This window comes from Anomaloglossus baeobatrachus, chromosome 2, assembly GCF_048569485.1.
Source record: "Anomaloglossus baeobatrachus isolate aAnoBae1 chromosome 2, aAnoBae1.hap1, whole genome shotgun sequence".
NCBI classification, from domain to species: Eukaryota; Metazoa; Chordata; class Amphibia; order Anura; family Aromobatidae; genus Anomaloglossus; species Anomaloglossus baeobatrachus.
Window position 1 is genome coordinate 705,098,668 of NC_134354.1, and position 19,238 is coordinate 705,117,905.

The 19,238-nt window shown below is 43.2% G+C and overlaps 1 protein-coding gene across 1 annotated transcript in view; it reads left to right on the forward strand.

Moving 5' to 3' along the window:
* WDFY2 (WD repeat and FYVE domain containing 2) overlaps positions 1-19,238 on the forward strand; it is a 129,264-nt gene that overhangs the window by 55,034 nt on the left and 54,992 nt on the right. The window contains exons 4-5 of the mRNA XM_075334580.1: positions 10,048-10,102; positions 17,110-17,260. Of these exons, the coding sequence (XP_075190695.1) occupies positions 10,048-10,102; positions 17,110-17,260 (206 nt within the window). The remainder of the gene's footprint in view (positions 1-10,047; positions 10,103-17,109; positions 17,261-19,238) is intronic.

Here is a 19,238-nt window from a genome sequence, read left to right on the forward strand (position 1 = left end):
AGAGCAGCGTTAGCCTTAAGGCTACTTTACACGCTGCGATATCGGTACCGATATCGCTAGCGTGGGTACCTGCCCCCATCTGTTGTGCGACACGGGCAAATCACTGCCCGTGGCGCACAGCATCGCCCAGACCCGTCACACTACTTACCTGCCCGGCGACGTCGCTGTGACCGGCGAACCGCCTCCTTTTTAAGGGGGCGGTTCGTTAAGCGTCACAGCCGCGTCACTGAGCGGCCGCCCAATAGAAGCGGAGGGGCGGAGATGAGCGGGACGAACATCCCGCCCACCTCCTTCCTTCCGCATAGCGGGCGGGAGGCAGGTGAGGAGAGGTTCCTCGTTCCTGCGGCGTCACACGTAGCAATGTGTGCTGCCGTAGGAACGAGGAACAACTTCGTTACTGCTGCAGTAACGATATTTGAGAATGGACCCCCATGTCACCGATGAGCGATTTTTGCACGTTTTTGCAACGATGCAAAATCGCTCATAGGTGTCACACACAACAGCATCGCTACAGCGGCCGGATGTGCGTCACCAATTCCGTGACCTGAACGAGATCGCATTAGCGATGTCGTAGCGTGTAAAGCCCCCTTTTAGTGTATTAATATTCTCACCTATGTTCACACAGGGCTTTTTTGTTGCGTTTTTGCGGCGTTTTTTAGCTGCAGATTTGCCTTGGTTTTATGAAAATCCATACTAATAAAAAAGCAAAGTCTGAGATTTCTGAAATGTCACACACACACACACACACACACACACACACACACACACACACACACACACACACACACACACACCCCTATGGATTTTTTCCTGAGTTTTGTCAAATACCTGCGTTTTTGCTGCAGATTTCAAAGAATGAGCATGTCAATTCTTTGCAGCGTTTTTGCAACGTGGTTTTTTTTTTTTTTTTTTTTTTTTTTTTTTTACCCATTTTGTAGAAAAAACACCACTAAAAACGCACCAAAAATAGAGATGACTCAAAGGAGATTTCCTGCCACAAGATCAGGTTTTGGTCAGGAAAAAAAACCCCAAAAACGCCCTGTGTGAACATAGCCTAAGGCTATGTGCACACGTTGAGTATTTGATTTCAGAAATTTCTTTCTCTCTTCTGCATGTTTTGCATGCGTTTTTTTTTTTCTTACATGTGTTTTTACATTGCTTTTAATGGTGAAAAACACACAATTGCCATGCTGCAGATTGTTTTCTGCACCAAATCTGCAAGGGGACAAAAACTCTACGTGTGCACTACACTTCAGAATTCTCACTGATTTTGCTGACATAAGAATTTGCTTGGAGTTTTGTGATAAAACTGTACTAAGAAAAGCATCAAAAAAAGTGATAAAACTGCACTGTGCGCACACCGCCTAACACTGCCTTACATAAACCTCACAGATTTCGTGAAAAAATTAAACGTTCTTGGGAACTCTCCCTTAAAATATACGGTAATAACTATGCGTATTTATGTTTGTGATCGGACTGACCTGGAAAATCATATTACAGGCCAGTTCTAACACATAATGAAGACTGTAAAACAAACCGCGCTCCAAAAACAATTGCAGAACTGATTTTTTTTTTATTTTTTTTTTTTTAAATTTTACTGCACTTGTTTTGGGTTTTTTTTGGGTGTTTTTTTTTTTTTTCTGTTTTGCAGTACATCTTAGGGCTGCTTCTCACTTGCGAGTTTCTCGCAGTAGAGAAATGCGAGAAAAACTCGCATTGGAATCGGACACATGTTAGTGAATGATTCCGCTCTCATCTGCGTGTTTTTTTTTTTTTTTTTTTTTTTTTTTCCTCAGTCCAAATCGGACTGCGAAAAAAATCGCAGTATGCTGCTTTTTTGCGAGTTTCTACTGCGAGTCTCTCCAATGCAAGTCTATGGGAGCGTGTAAAAAATTGGATGTCACGTGACGGCACTCACACCATCCTAGTGACATCCGATTTTCTAAATACATTTCTCGCATGTGTCCTAAAACACTGGAAACGAGCGATGTCTCACAATGTCTGTCAATCTCTATTCTCTGTCAGTCGGTCTCTCCCTCTCGGTCTCTATTCTCTCTGTCGGTCTGTCACTATCTCTGTCCCTCTCTCACAGTCTGTCGGTCATTTTCCCCTCCTCTCTCATACTCACCGTTCCCCGATCCGCGGCGCGGTGCTGCATGGCTTTCTCACTGCTGCGGCGGCTTTTACTATTTTGAAAAAGCCGGCCGCTCATTAAACAATCTCGTATTCCCTGCTTTCCCCGCCCACAGGTGCCTATGATTGGTTGCAGTGAGACACGCCCCCACGCTGAGTGACAGGTGTCTCACTGCACCCAATCACAGCAGCCGGTGGGCGTGTCTATACTGTGCAGTGAAATAAATAAATAATTAAAAAAATGGCAAGCGGTCCCCCCCAATTTTAATACCAGCCAGATAAAGCCATACGGCTGAAGGCTGGTGTTCTCAGGATGGGGAGCTCCACGTTATGGGGAGCCCCCCAGCCTAACAATATCAGTCAGCAGCCGCCCAGAATTGCCGCATACATTAGATGCGACAGTTCTGGGACTGTACCCGGCTCTTCCCAATTTACCCTGGTGCGTTGGCAAATCGGGGTAATAAGGAGTTAATGGCAGCCCATAGCTGCCACTAAATCCTAGATTAATCATGTCAGGCGTCTATGAGACACCCTCCATGATTAATATGTAAGTTACAGTAAATAAACACACACACCCGAAAAAATCATTTATTAGAAATAAAAAACACAAACAAATTCCCTCATTACCAATTTAATAAGCCCCAAAAAGCCCTCCATGTCTGGCGTAATCCACGGACCTCCAGCGTCGCATCCAGCATGAAGGTGACAGGAGCTGCAGCAGACACCGCCGCTCCGGTCACCTCCACGCAGCAACTGAGGTGAGTAGCGCGATCTGCTGAGCTGTCACTGAGGTTAATCGCGGCCACCGCTGGATCCAGTGACAGCGGGTAACCTCAGTGACACCTCAGAAGATCGCGCTACTCACCTCAGTTGCTGCGTGGAGGTGACCGGAGCGGCGGTGTCTGCTGCAGCTCCTGTCACCTTCATGCTGGATGCGACGCTGGAGGTCCGTGGATTGCGCTGGACATGGAGGACTTTTTGGGGCTTATTAAATTGTGTTTTTTATTTCTAATATGATTTTTTCATGTGTGTGTGTTTGTGTTTATTTACTGTAACTTACAGATTAATCATGGAGGGTATCTCGGGGAGACGCCTGACATGATTAATCTAGGATTTAGTGGCAGCTATGGGCTGCCATTAACTCCTTATTACCCCGAATTGCCAACGCACCAGGGCAAATCGGGAAGAGCCGGGTACAGTCCCAGAACTGTCGCATATAATGTATGCGGCAATTCTGGGCGGCTGCTGACTGATATTGTTAGGCTGGGGGGCTCCCCATAACGTGGAGCTCCCCATCCTGAGAATACCAGCCTTCATCCGTATGGCTTTATCTGGCTGGTATTAAAATCGGGGGGGACCGCACGCCATTTTTTTTAATTTAATTTCACTGCACAGTATAGACCCGCCCACTGGCTGCTGTGATTGGTTGCAGTGAGACACCTGTCACTCAGCGTGGGGGTGTGTCTCACTGCAACCAATCATAGGCGCCTGTGGGCGGGGAAAGGAGGGAATACGAGATTGTTTAATGAGCGGCCGGCATTTTCAAAATAGTAAAAGCCGCCGGAGCAGTGTGAACGCCGTGCAGTGCGGCGCCGGGGATCGGTGAGTATGAGAGAGGGCAGCTAACTTCAGTCACTCGGGGAATTAGATGTCACCGGTGAGCTCTTCACTGGTGACCGCTAATCAGGACGCGGCACAGACAGAGCCGCAGCATGACAATGAAGTCGGGTGAAGTTCACCTGAGTTCATTCTGATTGTGCGGCTCTGTCTGTGTCTGCTGTCAGCGGCCATGTAGCAGAGCTGCATGGCAGATGACATAGTAAAAAATACGCATTACACACGCTAGTAAAATCATTAATTTATTCAGAAAAAGCATCGCACTTGTTGCACTCGCACCTAACGTGAACTAAAATCAGCCGAGTTTTTTTCAGCCCAGTCGGACTGATTTTACTCGCATAGATGTGTTTCCACCCTTATAGTAGAGTGGATGGGGTCATTAAAAATTACTAGTGCACAAAAGTTTCAAATTTCTATATTGAAAATCTAGAAAAAACGAATATAGAGGAATATTAAATGGATATGGCTCTTAAAAGTAAAACTTTATCAGAAAACAGAGATTCACCATGTTGAGAAAGGGATATTGGGGAAACTAATCACAGGCCGGATTCAAACAGCCATGTTTTACACTATTGCACTTTAAATGCTTTGGCGCGTTTTGAGTGAATGAGCTCACTAACAGATTCTCGGTTGGCTCATGCTGTAGTCCATATATGGTGCAACACAGTCGCTCTAGAAGGGAAAGTTTTAATGATGCCCAATTGCACTGTTTTTTAGCCAAAGCCACATATATGTAGGTAAGAAAAAATACCCAGCACAGGTGGACTGCCCCCCCCCCCCCCCCCCAGGGACATGGGGCACAGGTGAACTACCCCCAGGTTGATCAGTGTATGTTTTTCAGTTCTTTTATCTTCGTTTTTGACCGTGTTAGAAGTGATAAAGCCGGGGAACCAGCTCCGTCTTGGATCGGCCATACTTGTTCACTGTAGATGTTTCCTGATATATAATGATAGAGCGAAGCCGCCTCTGTTACATTGCACTGTGATGTGTCAGCTTCCACTTGACCTAGAAACCACTATCTCATTACCCAGTGTAACTAGATGCCCTTGTACCACAGATTTCATCTCCACAATGCCGCATTTGTTTCCTCTTGGGTTTGTCGTCTTGACATTATGAACAATGTTTTCAGCAGAGAATGGTTTGAACTTTATTAAAGGGACAGTCGCCATTTTTCCTTTACAAGACTTCACTACACATGTGAGTTTCTGTACTGTAGATAAGGAGACCTCCGCCATACAGATCTATCACTAGAACATTATTTAGGAAGAATAGGGGAATTTTCCTTTTGCGAAATAAAGATGATACTTCACTTACATATGTGAAATGCAAAGTAACAATTCCCTAGATACTATATTAATAGGACAAATGATCAATTTCTCTTCCGTCTGATAAAAGCCTGTTATACATTCATGGCTAGCTTGCGTCAGTAGCAGAGAACTTAAAGGGAATCTGTCAGCAGGTTTTTGTATTGTAAGCTGAAGCAAGCATACTGCAAGGATTAAAACATAGGATTCAGTGATGCCTGTCTTGTCACAGTCCTGTTTATTTGCTATGTTTGCTTAAGCGGTAGGAGCCTTATCATTGCAGGGCTATAATGTCACATGCCCCCCTCTCATTATCCCCTCACTATGTATGTACAATCTCTATTAATTGCCTGGTGTGGGAAAACAGTAGGTGGGAAGGAGCGCTGAATTGCTTGGCCACTCCAAGGGTGCACCTGTGCTTGGTTTGAAAAGTCATTCAATGCTGGGAGATTTTCTTTAATTGTAATAGGCTATGGGGGACTTACTTTACTTCTGCAGAATATAAATGAAGCGTTTTTATGAGGACACCTTTTTTTAAATAGAAACGGACTTTGCAATCATCTGATCTCCATGGGTAAAGTTCTCTTTTTGGAGTTGGTTATTTGCAAGAAGATGCTTATACCCTTTCTGTAACTCCTGGCTCAATATCATCATAGCAGCTGTTACTTAGGGGTTTTCTGTTCTGGTTTATAGAGGGTCCTGAAGAGAGACTCCCTTAATAGGAAGGGCAGCAGGTTTTTGCTATGCAACCTGACAGCAGCATGATCTAGGGACAGAGACCCTGATTCCAGCAATGTATCATTCAATTGACAGGGTGCAGCAGTGGTAATAGAATTACAGTTTTCTCTGCTGCAGACTGATAAGAGTAATAGAGGAAAGGTCTTAATTCCGCACCAAGGACTCAATGGATCCAGGAAGAGATTAATGCTTCTTTTAATATCATGCACAGGTCTACGCGTTTCAGGAGTCGCAGCTCTCTTCAGGACAACAGGCAGAAAAACATCAAATGTTGGTTTTTTTGATTTTTTTTTTTTTCTTTCTGCCTGTTGTACTGAAGAAGGGAGCTGCGACTTCTGAAACGCGTAGACCTATGCATGATATTAAAAGAAGCATTAATCTCTTCCTGGATCCATTGAGTCCTTGGTGCGGAATTAAGACCCTTCCTCTATTACTCTCTGTTATCAGCTATTCCTTGGGGCTGCTGCCTGGACCCGAATTCTTACATGCTTACATAGTGGTTGTGACTGGCAGCGGTGGTGCCCACCATCACCACAACCTGTGGGTGGCGTCACAACCGACATCCCACCACAAACTTTCCCCCCCCTTTTTCACTCGTGGGCGAGGAGGCGCTGCTCGAGCCCCGAGTCCGGCCCCGTGCTCGAGCCACCGAGGAGCAGACGCACCGGACCCGAGCACCAGCGATTCCCAGGCGAGCAGCGTTCCCACCCCATCCGCCCGCGACATTACCTCTTGTGGTAGGGCATTCCACAGTCTGACTGCTCTAACTGTAAAGAACCCTTTCCTAATTAGCTGCCGGAATTACTTTTCTTCCACTTTAATGAGCTAAATGGGAAGAGGTTGACTCTTCTATAGTACATCGCTACGGGATATTTTCATCACAGGGGGGAAAAAGTGCTCTACCCTTCATTGTGAAATTGTTTTTCTGCAATTGGTAGTCCCTATCAATTTACTGTAATATGTAGCGAATAGATAATCTGCCTTGTATATGGTTTATGTGCACAAACCTTGTGTCTTCTAAAAAGTTGTAGATTGGGGGTGATAATGCTGCAAGAAATAAAATGTATACAAATAAGATGATCAGATCCGTAGCTGCTGTCTTCTGCCTTACAATACAAGCTATAAGGAGGGTGGTGACTAGTCAGAAGCCTTACAGTGGCGATGATGATGATTGATTGATGATTGATGATTGATGATTGATTGATGATTGATGATTGATGATGATTATGATTATCATCATCATCATCCTCCGCTCTGGGTAACGCGTCTCTCATTCACAGCCTTTACATGGTTCTTACATTCCCAGTATGAGCTCTCCGCGTCCCAGCGCATGCCTGGAGGCCACCTATATACTATACTTGGTGCGACATACATGGTATTTTTAACCCGCCTCACGTTTCACATCTTATATGTATCTGTCCTATTCCTAACCTGCCCTGAATATCAGATCTGTGTCCTCAATATACCTCGCTCTGCTTTGTGTCTGTCTTTAGCCATTTTCCGCTTTCTCCTGTTCGTTCTTGTCCTCATTTGCTTAAGACAATTCTAGCTGACCTGAACAGAAGAAAAGACCGGTTTCCAGCACGCCGGGCTCCTGTCAGCTCATATATGTATCATATAATAGGGCGGCACGGTGACTCAGTGGTTAGCACTGCAGTCTTGCAGCGCTGGGGTCTTGGGTTCAAATCCCACCAAGGACAACCTCTGCAAGGAGTTTGTATGTGCTCCCCGTGTTTGCGTGGGTTTCCTCCCGGGTACTCCGGTTTCCTCCCACACTCCAAAGACATACTGATAGGGACTCTAGATTGTGAGCCCCAATGGGGACAGTGTTCCTGATGTATGTAAAGCGCTGCGGAATATGTTAGCGTTATATAAAAATAAAGATTTTTTTTTTTTTTTTTTTTATATAACTGTACCACTTTAATAGTTATGTTTTCTGCCCCTTTCTCTACACTTACATATGGTCACCATATCCCGCAGCCGCTCTTCCAGTGTGTGACCGCTGCAGCCAGTTGATAAATATAGATTTGCATCGGAAATCACCTACTGTTGAATCCACTTTTTGTAGTAACCTTTTTTTTCCCTTACAGTTTAAAGCTGGTGTCACACATAACGACGTCGCTGCTACGTCACCATATTCAGTGACGTAGCAGCGACCTCAACAGCGACGTCGCTGTGTGTGACACATAACAACGATCAGACCCTTGCTGCGAAATCGTTGCTCGCTCCTGAATGTTCCAGGTCATTTTTTGATCGCTGCTATCCCGCTGCGCCATGCTGATAAGCTGATAATCCTTGTGTTTGACACCGCAGCAGCGACGATCGCTACGCTACGCTACGTCTGAAACCACACAACGACTGTCGACGTCGCTATGATCGCTGCTCCGTCGCTGCTTTATATAACATGTTTGACAGCTTACTAACGATCATCGATGGTCGCTGCTACGTCACAGAATATGGTGACGTAGCAGCGACGTCGTTGTCGTTATGTGTGACACCAGCTTTACAATCTGTATTTAGAGAACAACATGAATAATCTTGTAACTTCCCCGCTGGCCACTGGGGCTTTTATAGATTCCAAATTCCTATCAGGTTTCATCAGACTTCTTATCATCAGAGGCAGGATAACAGTGACACGTACCACCTCTATGCACAGCTGATAACCTAGAATCCACCAGGTACAATAGACAATGTCAAAGCTCCCCCTCCCTTCACAGTGACCTTTGCTCGTAAGATCCTCCAATATGTAAGATTGGGTCTGCTCAGTGTATGTATTGTACTTGTGGTGTATCATCCCTGGTGGCCAGTGTGAAAACTGCAAGAAGTGTAATTTTTATATAGATTTATTAAACTACACTAACAAAATAAAAAAATAACAAGATACTGATATGTACTGAGTGTGTCTGTGTGTGTGTGTGTGTGTGTGTGTGTGTATATAATATATATTTTTAAATATTTTCCACAGCTGTCAAAAATTGAGAGACCACTACAAAATTGTCAGTTTTTCTCTTTATAGGTATATTTTTGAGTAAACTGTAATATTATTATTTTTTTTTTTTTCCATTCTATAAACTACTTACATGTTTTCTCAGGTTCGCTCATCTCTAGCGAGCATAAGTTTATATTGTACTCTGCAACAGATGGGTAACCAGTGCAATGACTGGTGCAGAGTGGATAAAAAGCGATTATTCCTGGCTCACTGCGTAAATATAATAGGTGCTCAGAAAAATAATAACAAATACAATAGAAAATAGTTCTGGCACACTCAAAAGGTATATGAAAAAAGAGACTCTTGGAATGCTTAAATGGTTTTATTCGTGTATAAGTAAAAAAAATGATAATTCATCCAACGTTTCGACCACTAAATTGAAGGTCTTTATCAAGGACAAAGTTATCTATATGAACAACTGTACGGTGTATGTTCTATAGTATGTGGACATCACCATAGGGTCAAAATGGACAGAAATGCAATCCTTATGCACTGAAGAAGGTAGGTGGTAAATGGTAGAGACCGTTTTCAGTAAGAATGAGAACGTTGTGGAATTATTGGTGCAGAGTGGAGGCATCGGTGTAGTGGCTGGACAGAAATATGACCCGGCTGCTGCACTTGGGATATTTTGGAGAGTAGTAAGTTTCATAAGTGGGAGACTGATACATTTTGGGTTACAGTAGTGTAGATGAGAATTAATAAGAATGGCAGTAAGAGATTTTGCAGAGTCAAAAGGTATTAAAAGGCGGGATCTTAGTGATGGTTTTTAGGGTGAAGGTGACATGAGCGACTGATGAGATATAAGGAGCGAAGGGAAGATCTGAGCACCATTCCATAGTTGACACAGCACAAAATGTATAAATTGGGAAATTTACTACTTTATTTTTATGGTAGAAACAGATATGTCTGTAATATAGATTTTCAACTTCTGCAGTGAAATTGCATTTTTTATTTAAATAGATTTTTTTTTTTTTTTTTTTTTTTAATTGTGTTACATTTGTTACCAAAAATATTGAGTCCTGTACAGAGACAGTCATTGTATTCTGTTAAAATCAAAATGCAAAAAAAATTGAAAAAAAATAATTACCCCCTGATGTGTATTATGGTTAATGCCGGGTTTATATCAGCATCATGACCTTTTAGGTTTTATTCTGCCTCAAAGAGAACCGGCACTACAGAAGTTGGAACATCGCTTAAGTGGGAAACAAAAGGTTTAGTTTTCCATGTAATTTTGTGACTTTTTTTTTTTTTTTTTTTTTTTTGCAGGAATTTATTTTAGCTGAAGATTACAACAAAATGACCTCCACAAGATCGTACTCTGGTAAGAACGACCATAGAATAACCGCCAAAACTTTTATTACTTTTTCAATGGCATTACCCAATGTGTTTTTTATAGAACCGCTTTGAAGAATAATTTTCTGATACAGTATTTACAGTAAGACCTCAACAAAAAAATAACCATTTAGTTGAACTGTTTTTGTTTTCCTTTTGCCATTATATCCATGGCGCTGCAAAAAACATTTACTGTGGCACGAATAGGATATGTTCACACAGGTTGTTTTTGCAGTGGAAAATTTTTCAAAATCTCATTCATGCATTTTTAACAGAAATTGACAACTGCAACCTTTAATTTACACCTGAATCTATTATTATTTTTATTATTATTATTTTTATTATTTGTCTTTTCCACAGTTTACACTCTGAAATCTTATTAAAATTTATAGCAAAAAATTTGCCACTGTATTTTCCTATGTTTTGGGTTGTTTTTCTTTCTGCCCTACCCCCCCCCCTTCCTCCCTATTCCAAGAGCCTTTAGTTATTTAAAAAAAAATTCTGTCGAAATAGCATTGTTTTTGTTTAATTTTGTATTTTTTGCGGCAAGAATTGTACTTTTGAGTTACACCATTCATTTTGTCATATTATGTAATGGTGGAAAAAATTCAAGTGTGGTAGTAAAAAAAAATATAATAAATTCCTTCCCCCACCTAAAAAAAATAATAAATAAAATTGCAGAATATTTTTTTTCGTTCTATAGTGCCAGTTCATTTTACTATAAAAATGACCTGGCAGTATTATTCTCCAGGTCAGTATGAATATGTAGATCCTGAACATGTATAGTTTTTGCTGTATTTAATTTAAGTGGTGAAAAATTGTAAAAGTTGTTTGTTTGGTGATGTTTTTTAAAAAAACAAAAAAACCTCTATCTGAGGGTTTGGTTATTTGCACCCCAAACTGATGTTTTTATTGATTATTATTTTTGGTTATGTATCATGTTTTGATCGCTTGTTAATACATATTTTTTTTTTCTATTTTCCGGTAGCCGTAAAACTAAATTTCTGGTATTTAGATTTTTTTTTTCTTGATTATGCTGCTTACCAATTGGATTAATTTTATATACTGTTAGATCGGACTTTTATGAACGCAACGATTCCAAATGTGGGGGCTATTAATTTGTTTCTGTGGCAAACGGGGGTGATTTTTAATTTTTTATTTTTTTAGTATTTCTTTTTCCTTCTTTTTCCCACTTTGTACTGCTTTTAATAGTCTCCTTAGGGGACTAGAACCTGCAATAGTCTGATCACTTTTTGTATATACAGCAGTGCCACAGCATTGCTGTACATAGAAGAAATCCCAGTCTCCTATGAACGCTGGCCACAGACTAGTTTTCACAGGAGTACTGTGATGACACAGGACATCAGCCAACGTCAGGCTGTTGTAACAACACGTTAGGGTCCCATTTTTGTGTTGCAGGAGCGCCAATGAGGGCTCCACACAGCATGCTCCCCCCCACCCCCCACACCAAGGAGCAATTTATACCATTGTCAGAGATTGACAGCAGTATTTAACAGGTTAACAGCTGAGAGCATGGGAGCCTGCAACAAAGGCAGTGACAGACCCATGTCAGACATGGCACGTCATGGTTTAAGGAGCTCATTCCAGCTTTGAGCCCAACAGCCAGGCTACTTAAGGGGCTGTCTCTTGTGGGCAGCCCTGTTTATGTCTTACTACATCATAGCTGCTGTACTCCATTTTGGATCCTAATCTGCACATCCCAGCAGTAAGGGGCTCTGCGAGACCAGTTTCTGCTCCAGTGATCTGTCCATGTTTTACATGAGAATTCATTTATTAGGCCCTGTGCGCACTAGGCGTTTTTACCCGCGGTTTTGCTGCGGAAATTTCATGAGAAATGTTTGAAATCTTTCTGCAGACATTTCTCAGCAAAACCTATGGGGAAAAAAATAGCTGTGCGCACGCTGCGGTTTTTTTTCTCAAGAAAATTCTTTGTGAAGATTTTATTGAGAAAATTTCTTGAGAAAATGTGCATGTCACTTCTTTTCCGCAGGTGCGGTATACCCCCAGAATTTCACTCCATTCACTGTAATGTAATCGCGAAATTCCAGGGGTATACCGCAGGTAGCAAATGATGTGCGGTATACCCCCAGTATAGCCGCCATTTACCTGCGGTAATGCTCATCGCTGCCTGCGGTTTTGCAGGAAGTGATGTCATTATACCAGGAAGAGGAAGCGGAGCAGAGTAAACACACACGTCACACTCCCTGGACGCCGCACGGAAGCACTTCCGTGTGACGTCCGGCGGGTGCCCGTGCAGTCTGTGTCCTGCTGCAGCCCCGCGGCTGCCCGCCCTGCAGTATCAGCAGCTTGTCACCCTGCAGCGCAGGCAGACACTGACACACAGCAGTGCGTGCAGCCGCGGGGATCACAGGCGCTGCTGTCAGGAGGTGAGATGAGATCATTACCTGCTGTGACGATCTCCTGCCTCCTGCCTGCCGCTAGTCACCTGCCTCCTCACGTCACCGCAGGTGACTAGCGGTCACTAGCGGTGACGTCACGGGCTCTCGCGATACTGCTGAGAACGCGGCGGGCATAGAAAGCAGTGACAACGCTGATGGCAGGACTGCAGGAGATTGTCACAGCAGGTAATGATCTCCTCTAACCTCCTGATGGCTGCGCTCGTCATCCCCTGCAGTGACCTGGCCTGACCTATTGATGTTAGCTCAGGTCACTGCATTACTCTCCCAGCCAATGGGGAACCTTCTGTTCTTAATTGACTGGGACAGTGACTATGGTATGGATCGTCGTGGGACCCTTCCCCCCCCCCCCCCTCCGCCCTTATTGGATTAATCCGGACCCGGATTTGATTGTTCTTGTCAATAAATTGGTGAAGGAGGGAATGTGGGGAGTGTTTTTTCAAATAAAACTTTTTTTGTTGTCTATTTTTTTATTTCTTACTGACTGGGTTGGTGATGTCGGGTATCTGATAGACACGTGACATCACTAACCCCAGGGCTTGATGCCAGGTGACATTACACATCTGGCATCAACCCCATATACAGTTAGTTCCAGAAATATTTGAACAGTGACACAAGTTTTGTTATTTTAGCTGTTTACAAAAACATGTTCAGAAATACAATTATATATATATAATATGGGCTGAAAGTGCACACTCCCAGCTGCAATATGAGAGTTTTCACATCCAAATCGGAGAAAGGGTTTAGGAATCATAGCTCTGTAATGCATAGCCTCCTCTTTTTCAAGGGACCAAAAGTAATTGGACAAGGGACTCTAAGGGTTGCAATTAACTCTGAAGGCGTCTCCCTCATTAACCTGTAATCAATGAAGTAGTTAAAAGGTCTGGGGTTGATTACAGGTGTGTGGTTTTGCATTTGGAAGCTGTTGCTGTGACCAGACAACATGCGGTCTAAGGAACTCTCAATTGAGGTGAAGCAGAACATCCTGAGGCTGAAAAAAAAGAAAAAATCCATCAGAGAGATAGCAGACATGCTTGGAGTAGCAAAATCAACAGTCGGGTACATTCTGAGAAAAAAGGAATTGACTGGTGAGCTTGGGAACTCAAAAAGGCCTGGATGTCCACTGATGACAACAGTGGTGGATGATCGCCGCATACTTTCTTTGGTGAAGAAGAACCCGTTCACAACATCAACTGAAGTCCAGAACACTCTCAGTGAAGTAGGTGTATCTGTCTCTAAGTCAACAGTAAAGAGAAGACTCCATGAAAGTAAATACAAAGGGTTCACATCTAGATGCAAACCATTCATCAATTCCAAAAATAGACAGGCCAGAGTTAAATTTGCTGAAAAACACCTCATGAAGCCAGCTCAGTTCTGGAAAAGTATTCTATGGACAGATGAGACCAAGATCAACCTGTACCAGAATGATGGGAAGAAAAAAGTTTGGAGAAGAAAGGGAACGGCACATGATCCAAGGCACACCACATCCTCTGTAAAACATGGTGGAGGCAACGTGATGGCATGGGCATGCATGGCTTTCAATGGCACTGGGTCACTTGTGTTTATTGATGACATGACAGCAGACAAGAGTAGCCGGATGAATTCTGAAGTGTACCGGGATATACTTTCAGCCCAGATTCAGCCAAATGCCGCAAAGTTGATCGGACGGCGCTTCATAGTACAGATGGACAATGACCCCAAGCATACAGCCAAAGCTACCCAGGAGTTCATGAGTGCAAAAAAGTGGAACATTCTGCAATGGCCAAGTCAATCACCAGATCTTAACCCAATTGAGCATGCATTTCACTTGCTCAAATCCAGACTTGAGACGGGAAGACCCACAAACAAGCAAGACCTGAAGGCTGCGGCTGTAAAGGCCTGGCAAAGCATTAAGAAGGAGGAAACCCAGCGTTTGGTGATGTCCATGGGTTCCAGACTTAAGGCAGTGATTGCCTCCAAAGGATTCGCAACAAAATATTGAAAATAAAAATATTTTGTTTGGGTTTGGTTTATTTGTCCAATTACTTTTGACCTCCTAAAATGTGGAGTGTTTGTAAAGAAATGTGTACAATTCCTACAATTTCTATCAGATAATTTTGTTCAAACCTTCAAATTAAACGTTACAATCTGCACTTGAATTCTGTTGTAGAGGTTTCATTTCAAATCCAATGTGGTGGCATGCAGAGCCCAACTCGCGAAAATTGTGTCACTGTCCAAATATTTCTGGACCTAACTGTATTACCCCATTTGCCACAGCACAAGGGCAACGGGATGAGTTGGGGCGAAGCGCCAGGATTGACACGTCTAATGGATGCGCCACTTCTGGGGCGGCTGCAGCCTGCTATTTTTAGGCTGGGGAGTGTCCAATAACAGTGGACCTCCCTAGTTTGAGAATATCAGACCCCAGCTGTCCGCTTTACCTTGGCTGGTGATCCAATTTGGGGGGGACCCAACGTTTTTTTGTTTTAAATTATTTATTTAATGTAAAATAACAGCGTGTGGTGCCCTCTGTTTTGGATTACCAGCCAAGGTAAAGCTGCCAGCTGTGGTCTGCAGGCGTCTGCTTTACCCTAGCTGGCTACAAAAGATGGGGGGACCTCACGTCATTTTTTTTTTTTTTTTAATTTATTTTTTGGCTAAATACAAGGCTAGGCATCCTTTAGTGCCACATGAAAGTCACTAAAGGGTGCCAGCTTAGAATATGCAGGGGGGTGGGACATTATATAGGTCTTTCGCATCTATCTGTCTATTTATCTATTCCTCTATCCATCTTTCCCTCTATCCATTATCTGTCTATCGATTTATCTATTATCTATATTATTTATTGCAGTTCAGCATAAGAAAACCTCAGGGACCAACCTGCGGAAAAAACGCGGCAAAAACGCATGCGTTTTTCCCGCGGTTTTGGTGCGTTTTTTTATCGCAGGTGCGGTAATCTTCAATTCCCAGACGTTTCTCAAGAAATTTTCTTGAAAAAAAATCACTTTTCTAGTGCACACATAGCCTTAGAACGACCACTATTTTATGTCACTTTTACCTGTGTCCACTGCAGACATCTGGCCCCGTACAAGGCTTCAATGGTAAAATCAGCTTTTTGTCAGTGATGTCAGATCACTATGATTCAGTGCTATGTATACTGCAGTACTCTGAATCTCTGAGGACCAATCTGTCTGAGACTGTCATTATGCATGCATTCACACTTCAGATTATCGCAACAGAGCACTCGTAAGAACAGTTGTTTTAGGATAATCTTGCAGTGTAAACAGGCTGCCAATCACCCAGTGAACGAGCAAAACTTGTTCGTTGGGTGAAATTATTTTTTTTATGCTACATAAAACCTCATCGTTCTCGGTAGTCCATCATTGTGTACATAGGACTTGCGCTAGCGAGAGAAATGGCAACCGATGTATACTAACCTGAAGAGCATTCCGTGCACAAAGGGAATCTGTCAGCAGGTATTTGCTATGTAAGCTGGAGCCAGCATGCTGCAAGTATTAGGCTATGTGCGCACAGTGCGTTTTTCGCGGCGATTTTGCTCGTTTTTCAGGTGCGTTTTGGCCTCAAAACTGCAGGACTTTGCTTCCCCAGCAAAGTCTGAGTTTTCATTTTTGCTGTCCGCACACATCTGTTTTTTTTTTTACCTGCGTTTTTGAGTTAAAAAAAAAATGGACATGTCAGTTCTTTCCTGCGTTTTTCTGCGTTTTCCGCCCATGCAATGCATTTGAAAAACGCAGCAAAACGCAGCCAAAACCGCACCAAATCGCGGCAAAAACGCATGCGTTTTTCGATGTGTTTTTTCGACGCCTCGTCAAAAAGACGCAGTGTGCGCACATAGCCTTAACACACAAAGTTCAGGTATGCCTGTTTTGTCACAGTCTCATCTGTTGTTTATTTGCTATGTTTGTTTAAGGAGCAGGACCTTTATCATTTCAGGACTAGAAACCCTACAATCCAACACACCCCCTGCTGTGATTGACACCTCACTGTCAATATAGAATCTCTATTGGTGTGAGCGGGGACAGCTCCCTGGGCTCGGCTACATGGGTACATCTAAAAATTCTGATTGTGTCAGAACGGCTGCAGCCAGTAGTCTAAGTGATACATTGTTGGATTCAGAGTCTCTTTGCCTACATCACGCTGCTCTCAGATGAGGTAGTAAAATCTGCTGACCGATTCCCTTTAAGAGCGGTATTACTGTGTAAATGGGTTATTTAAAAGGTTGCTTGTAGTTTTAGTGCCGCAAACCTTAAGGGTCTCCATAATAAAGGTGCAAAAAACAGCAGAGCTTTTATTAAAAAGGAAAATTCAAATTAGATTCTAGTAGTGAAACACAGGCTGTGGTTCTCACAAATTTTGGTGTGAGTTTCAGTTAAAGTTTTTATCACTCCTACCTCTCCCGAGAAAACATCAAATATTCATTCTTCAGATATTGAGGGTCCCCACTGCCATTTTCTTACATATGTACCTATTTTATGGCATTACTGATTTTAATGTTATCATGACCAGCATGTATGTGGCGCCCTGTACTGTACTGATAAGCCACTTGATTTCCCCGCAGCGCACCAGAGCAGAGTAACCATGGTCCTCTTCGTTCTGGAGATGGAGTGGATGCTGAGCACAGGTCAGGACAAGCTCTTTACCTGGCATTGCTCCGAGACCGGGGAGCGGCTGGGAAACTACCGCACCACAGCCTGTGCCTCCTGTCTACAGTATCCTTTCTAGTCCTAGTCCGTAAAAGTGGGACCTCACTGTGGTAAGTGCGCAGCCGCCTATCATTCTGGATTCCTCATACATAAACTGTATCTCCAATAAATGTATTTTTTCCTTACATGGTGTATATAGGTGAAGTGGATCAATTACACATGTACAATAACAAAGAAAAAAAAATCTCATCCGTGCCCCCCCCCCCTCCCCATTCTAAGCTCCACTGTACATATTAGATGAAAGAATAAGGCTGTGTGCGCACAGTGCATTTTTGATGTGGGTGTTTTTTTATGCAGATTTGTCACAAATCTGCAAGTCTATGCTTATGCCAGCAAAGTCAATGCGAGCTATGAAGTGCTGTGCACACATTGCTTATTATTTCCTTGCAGATTTGGTGATTTGGTGCAGAGAATAATCTGCAGCGTGTCAATGGTTGGTGCGTTTTTTAGCTCTTCCACCCATTGTCATCATTAAGAAAAACACATGGCACAAAAACGCACCAAGTAACCTCATGCGTCTTTTGGAGTGTTTTTCTGCTAGAAGATGAAAATTTTGTGCAGATAATTTCTGCACCAAATCTCCAACGGTGCGCACATAGTCTGTCTTTTATACTAGACAGGAATGTAGTTGGTAGAGTTTATACACCGCCCTGGGTAGTGTTGAGAATTATCCTCAAAATTGACCAGTTTGCTTTTATAACAAGAACCAATTAACAGTTAAAAGCAAACCATAGAAGGGGAAAAAGATTTCTTGAAGAATGGACATGATGAAAAAGAACAGAGAAGGTAAAGCAAGGAGATGGAGTTTAGTGCACCATTGGGATCACATAAGGGGCGATTTAAAACGGCTCGAAGGAGCGTAAATCAAGTCAATTGGTCCTTGTTTACATGGCAGTTATACATTTTTTTTTTTTTTCTTACAGCAATTCCCTAAATTACAAGTCCTGCAGATCGGTGGGGGTCCAGATCCTGAGAGCCCACAGATTATTTCCGCCGCTTTTGGAAACAGCGCAATCTTTTAACGGATGTGCGCTGTTTCCCATTGACTTATATTGATGACGCATTGTGACGGATGGCCTTGCGTTGTATCCGCCGGCCGACACTGCGTTGCATACGCCAGACGGAAAGAACGCAGCATGTAGCGTTTTTCTGCGCTTCGCAGAGCGTCAAAAGAACGCAATGTACAGGATTCCGTCGGCGTCCGTCGCTTTTATTATGGTGGCTGAATCTGTCGCGCACTGTCATTTGACGGATTCCGGTGACTGATTCGTCTTTTACACAACTGAGCATGCTCAGTTGAGAAAATTGCTGAAAAAAAAGCTACAACTGATTGCGTTGTTTTGCAGGATTTGTCGCATCAGTTGTGCCACTATATGCAACGCATCCGTTACATCCTTCACGCAATGCGACGGATGCCGTACAACGCAAGTGTGAAACTAGCCTTAGAAACCTGCTCTATAGCGCTCTGTTTAGTAGGCAGAGACTATGTTGGATTCATGGAGATGCTCCCAGAGCTGAACGTTGGCTCAATAGAAGGTTTATGAGAGAATGCACACAGCAGTGTACGAGCTCATAGACTTTCTACTGAGCACATACTGTGTGCACGCTTATGCAGGAGCTCAGTGCTCCTCCCTGCTGAACAGAGCACATTTTTTTGCCAGACCCCCACTGATCTTCTGGCTAAGTTGGAATACTGAAGTATACACCGGGACCTGTGCTGCTGACAGCAATAACTTTTAGGCCCACAAAACTCATGTGATCAGCAGCTGGCGGCCAGTGATCAGAAGCAGGTGCCTTACAAATGCTTGTCCAGCAGATTATTGGCCGCTGCCTCACAGGAGCCGCTGTTTTGGGGTACCAGTTGAACCTAGAAGTACAATGAAGGGTCTCTTGGCCACAACACTCCCGGCTAATTGTATGTTATGCTAAGAAGACCACGTACCAGACGGGCTTCATTTAGGCACCACCCCGGTATATGTGTTGT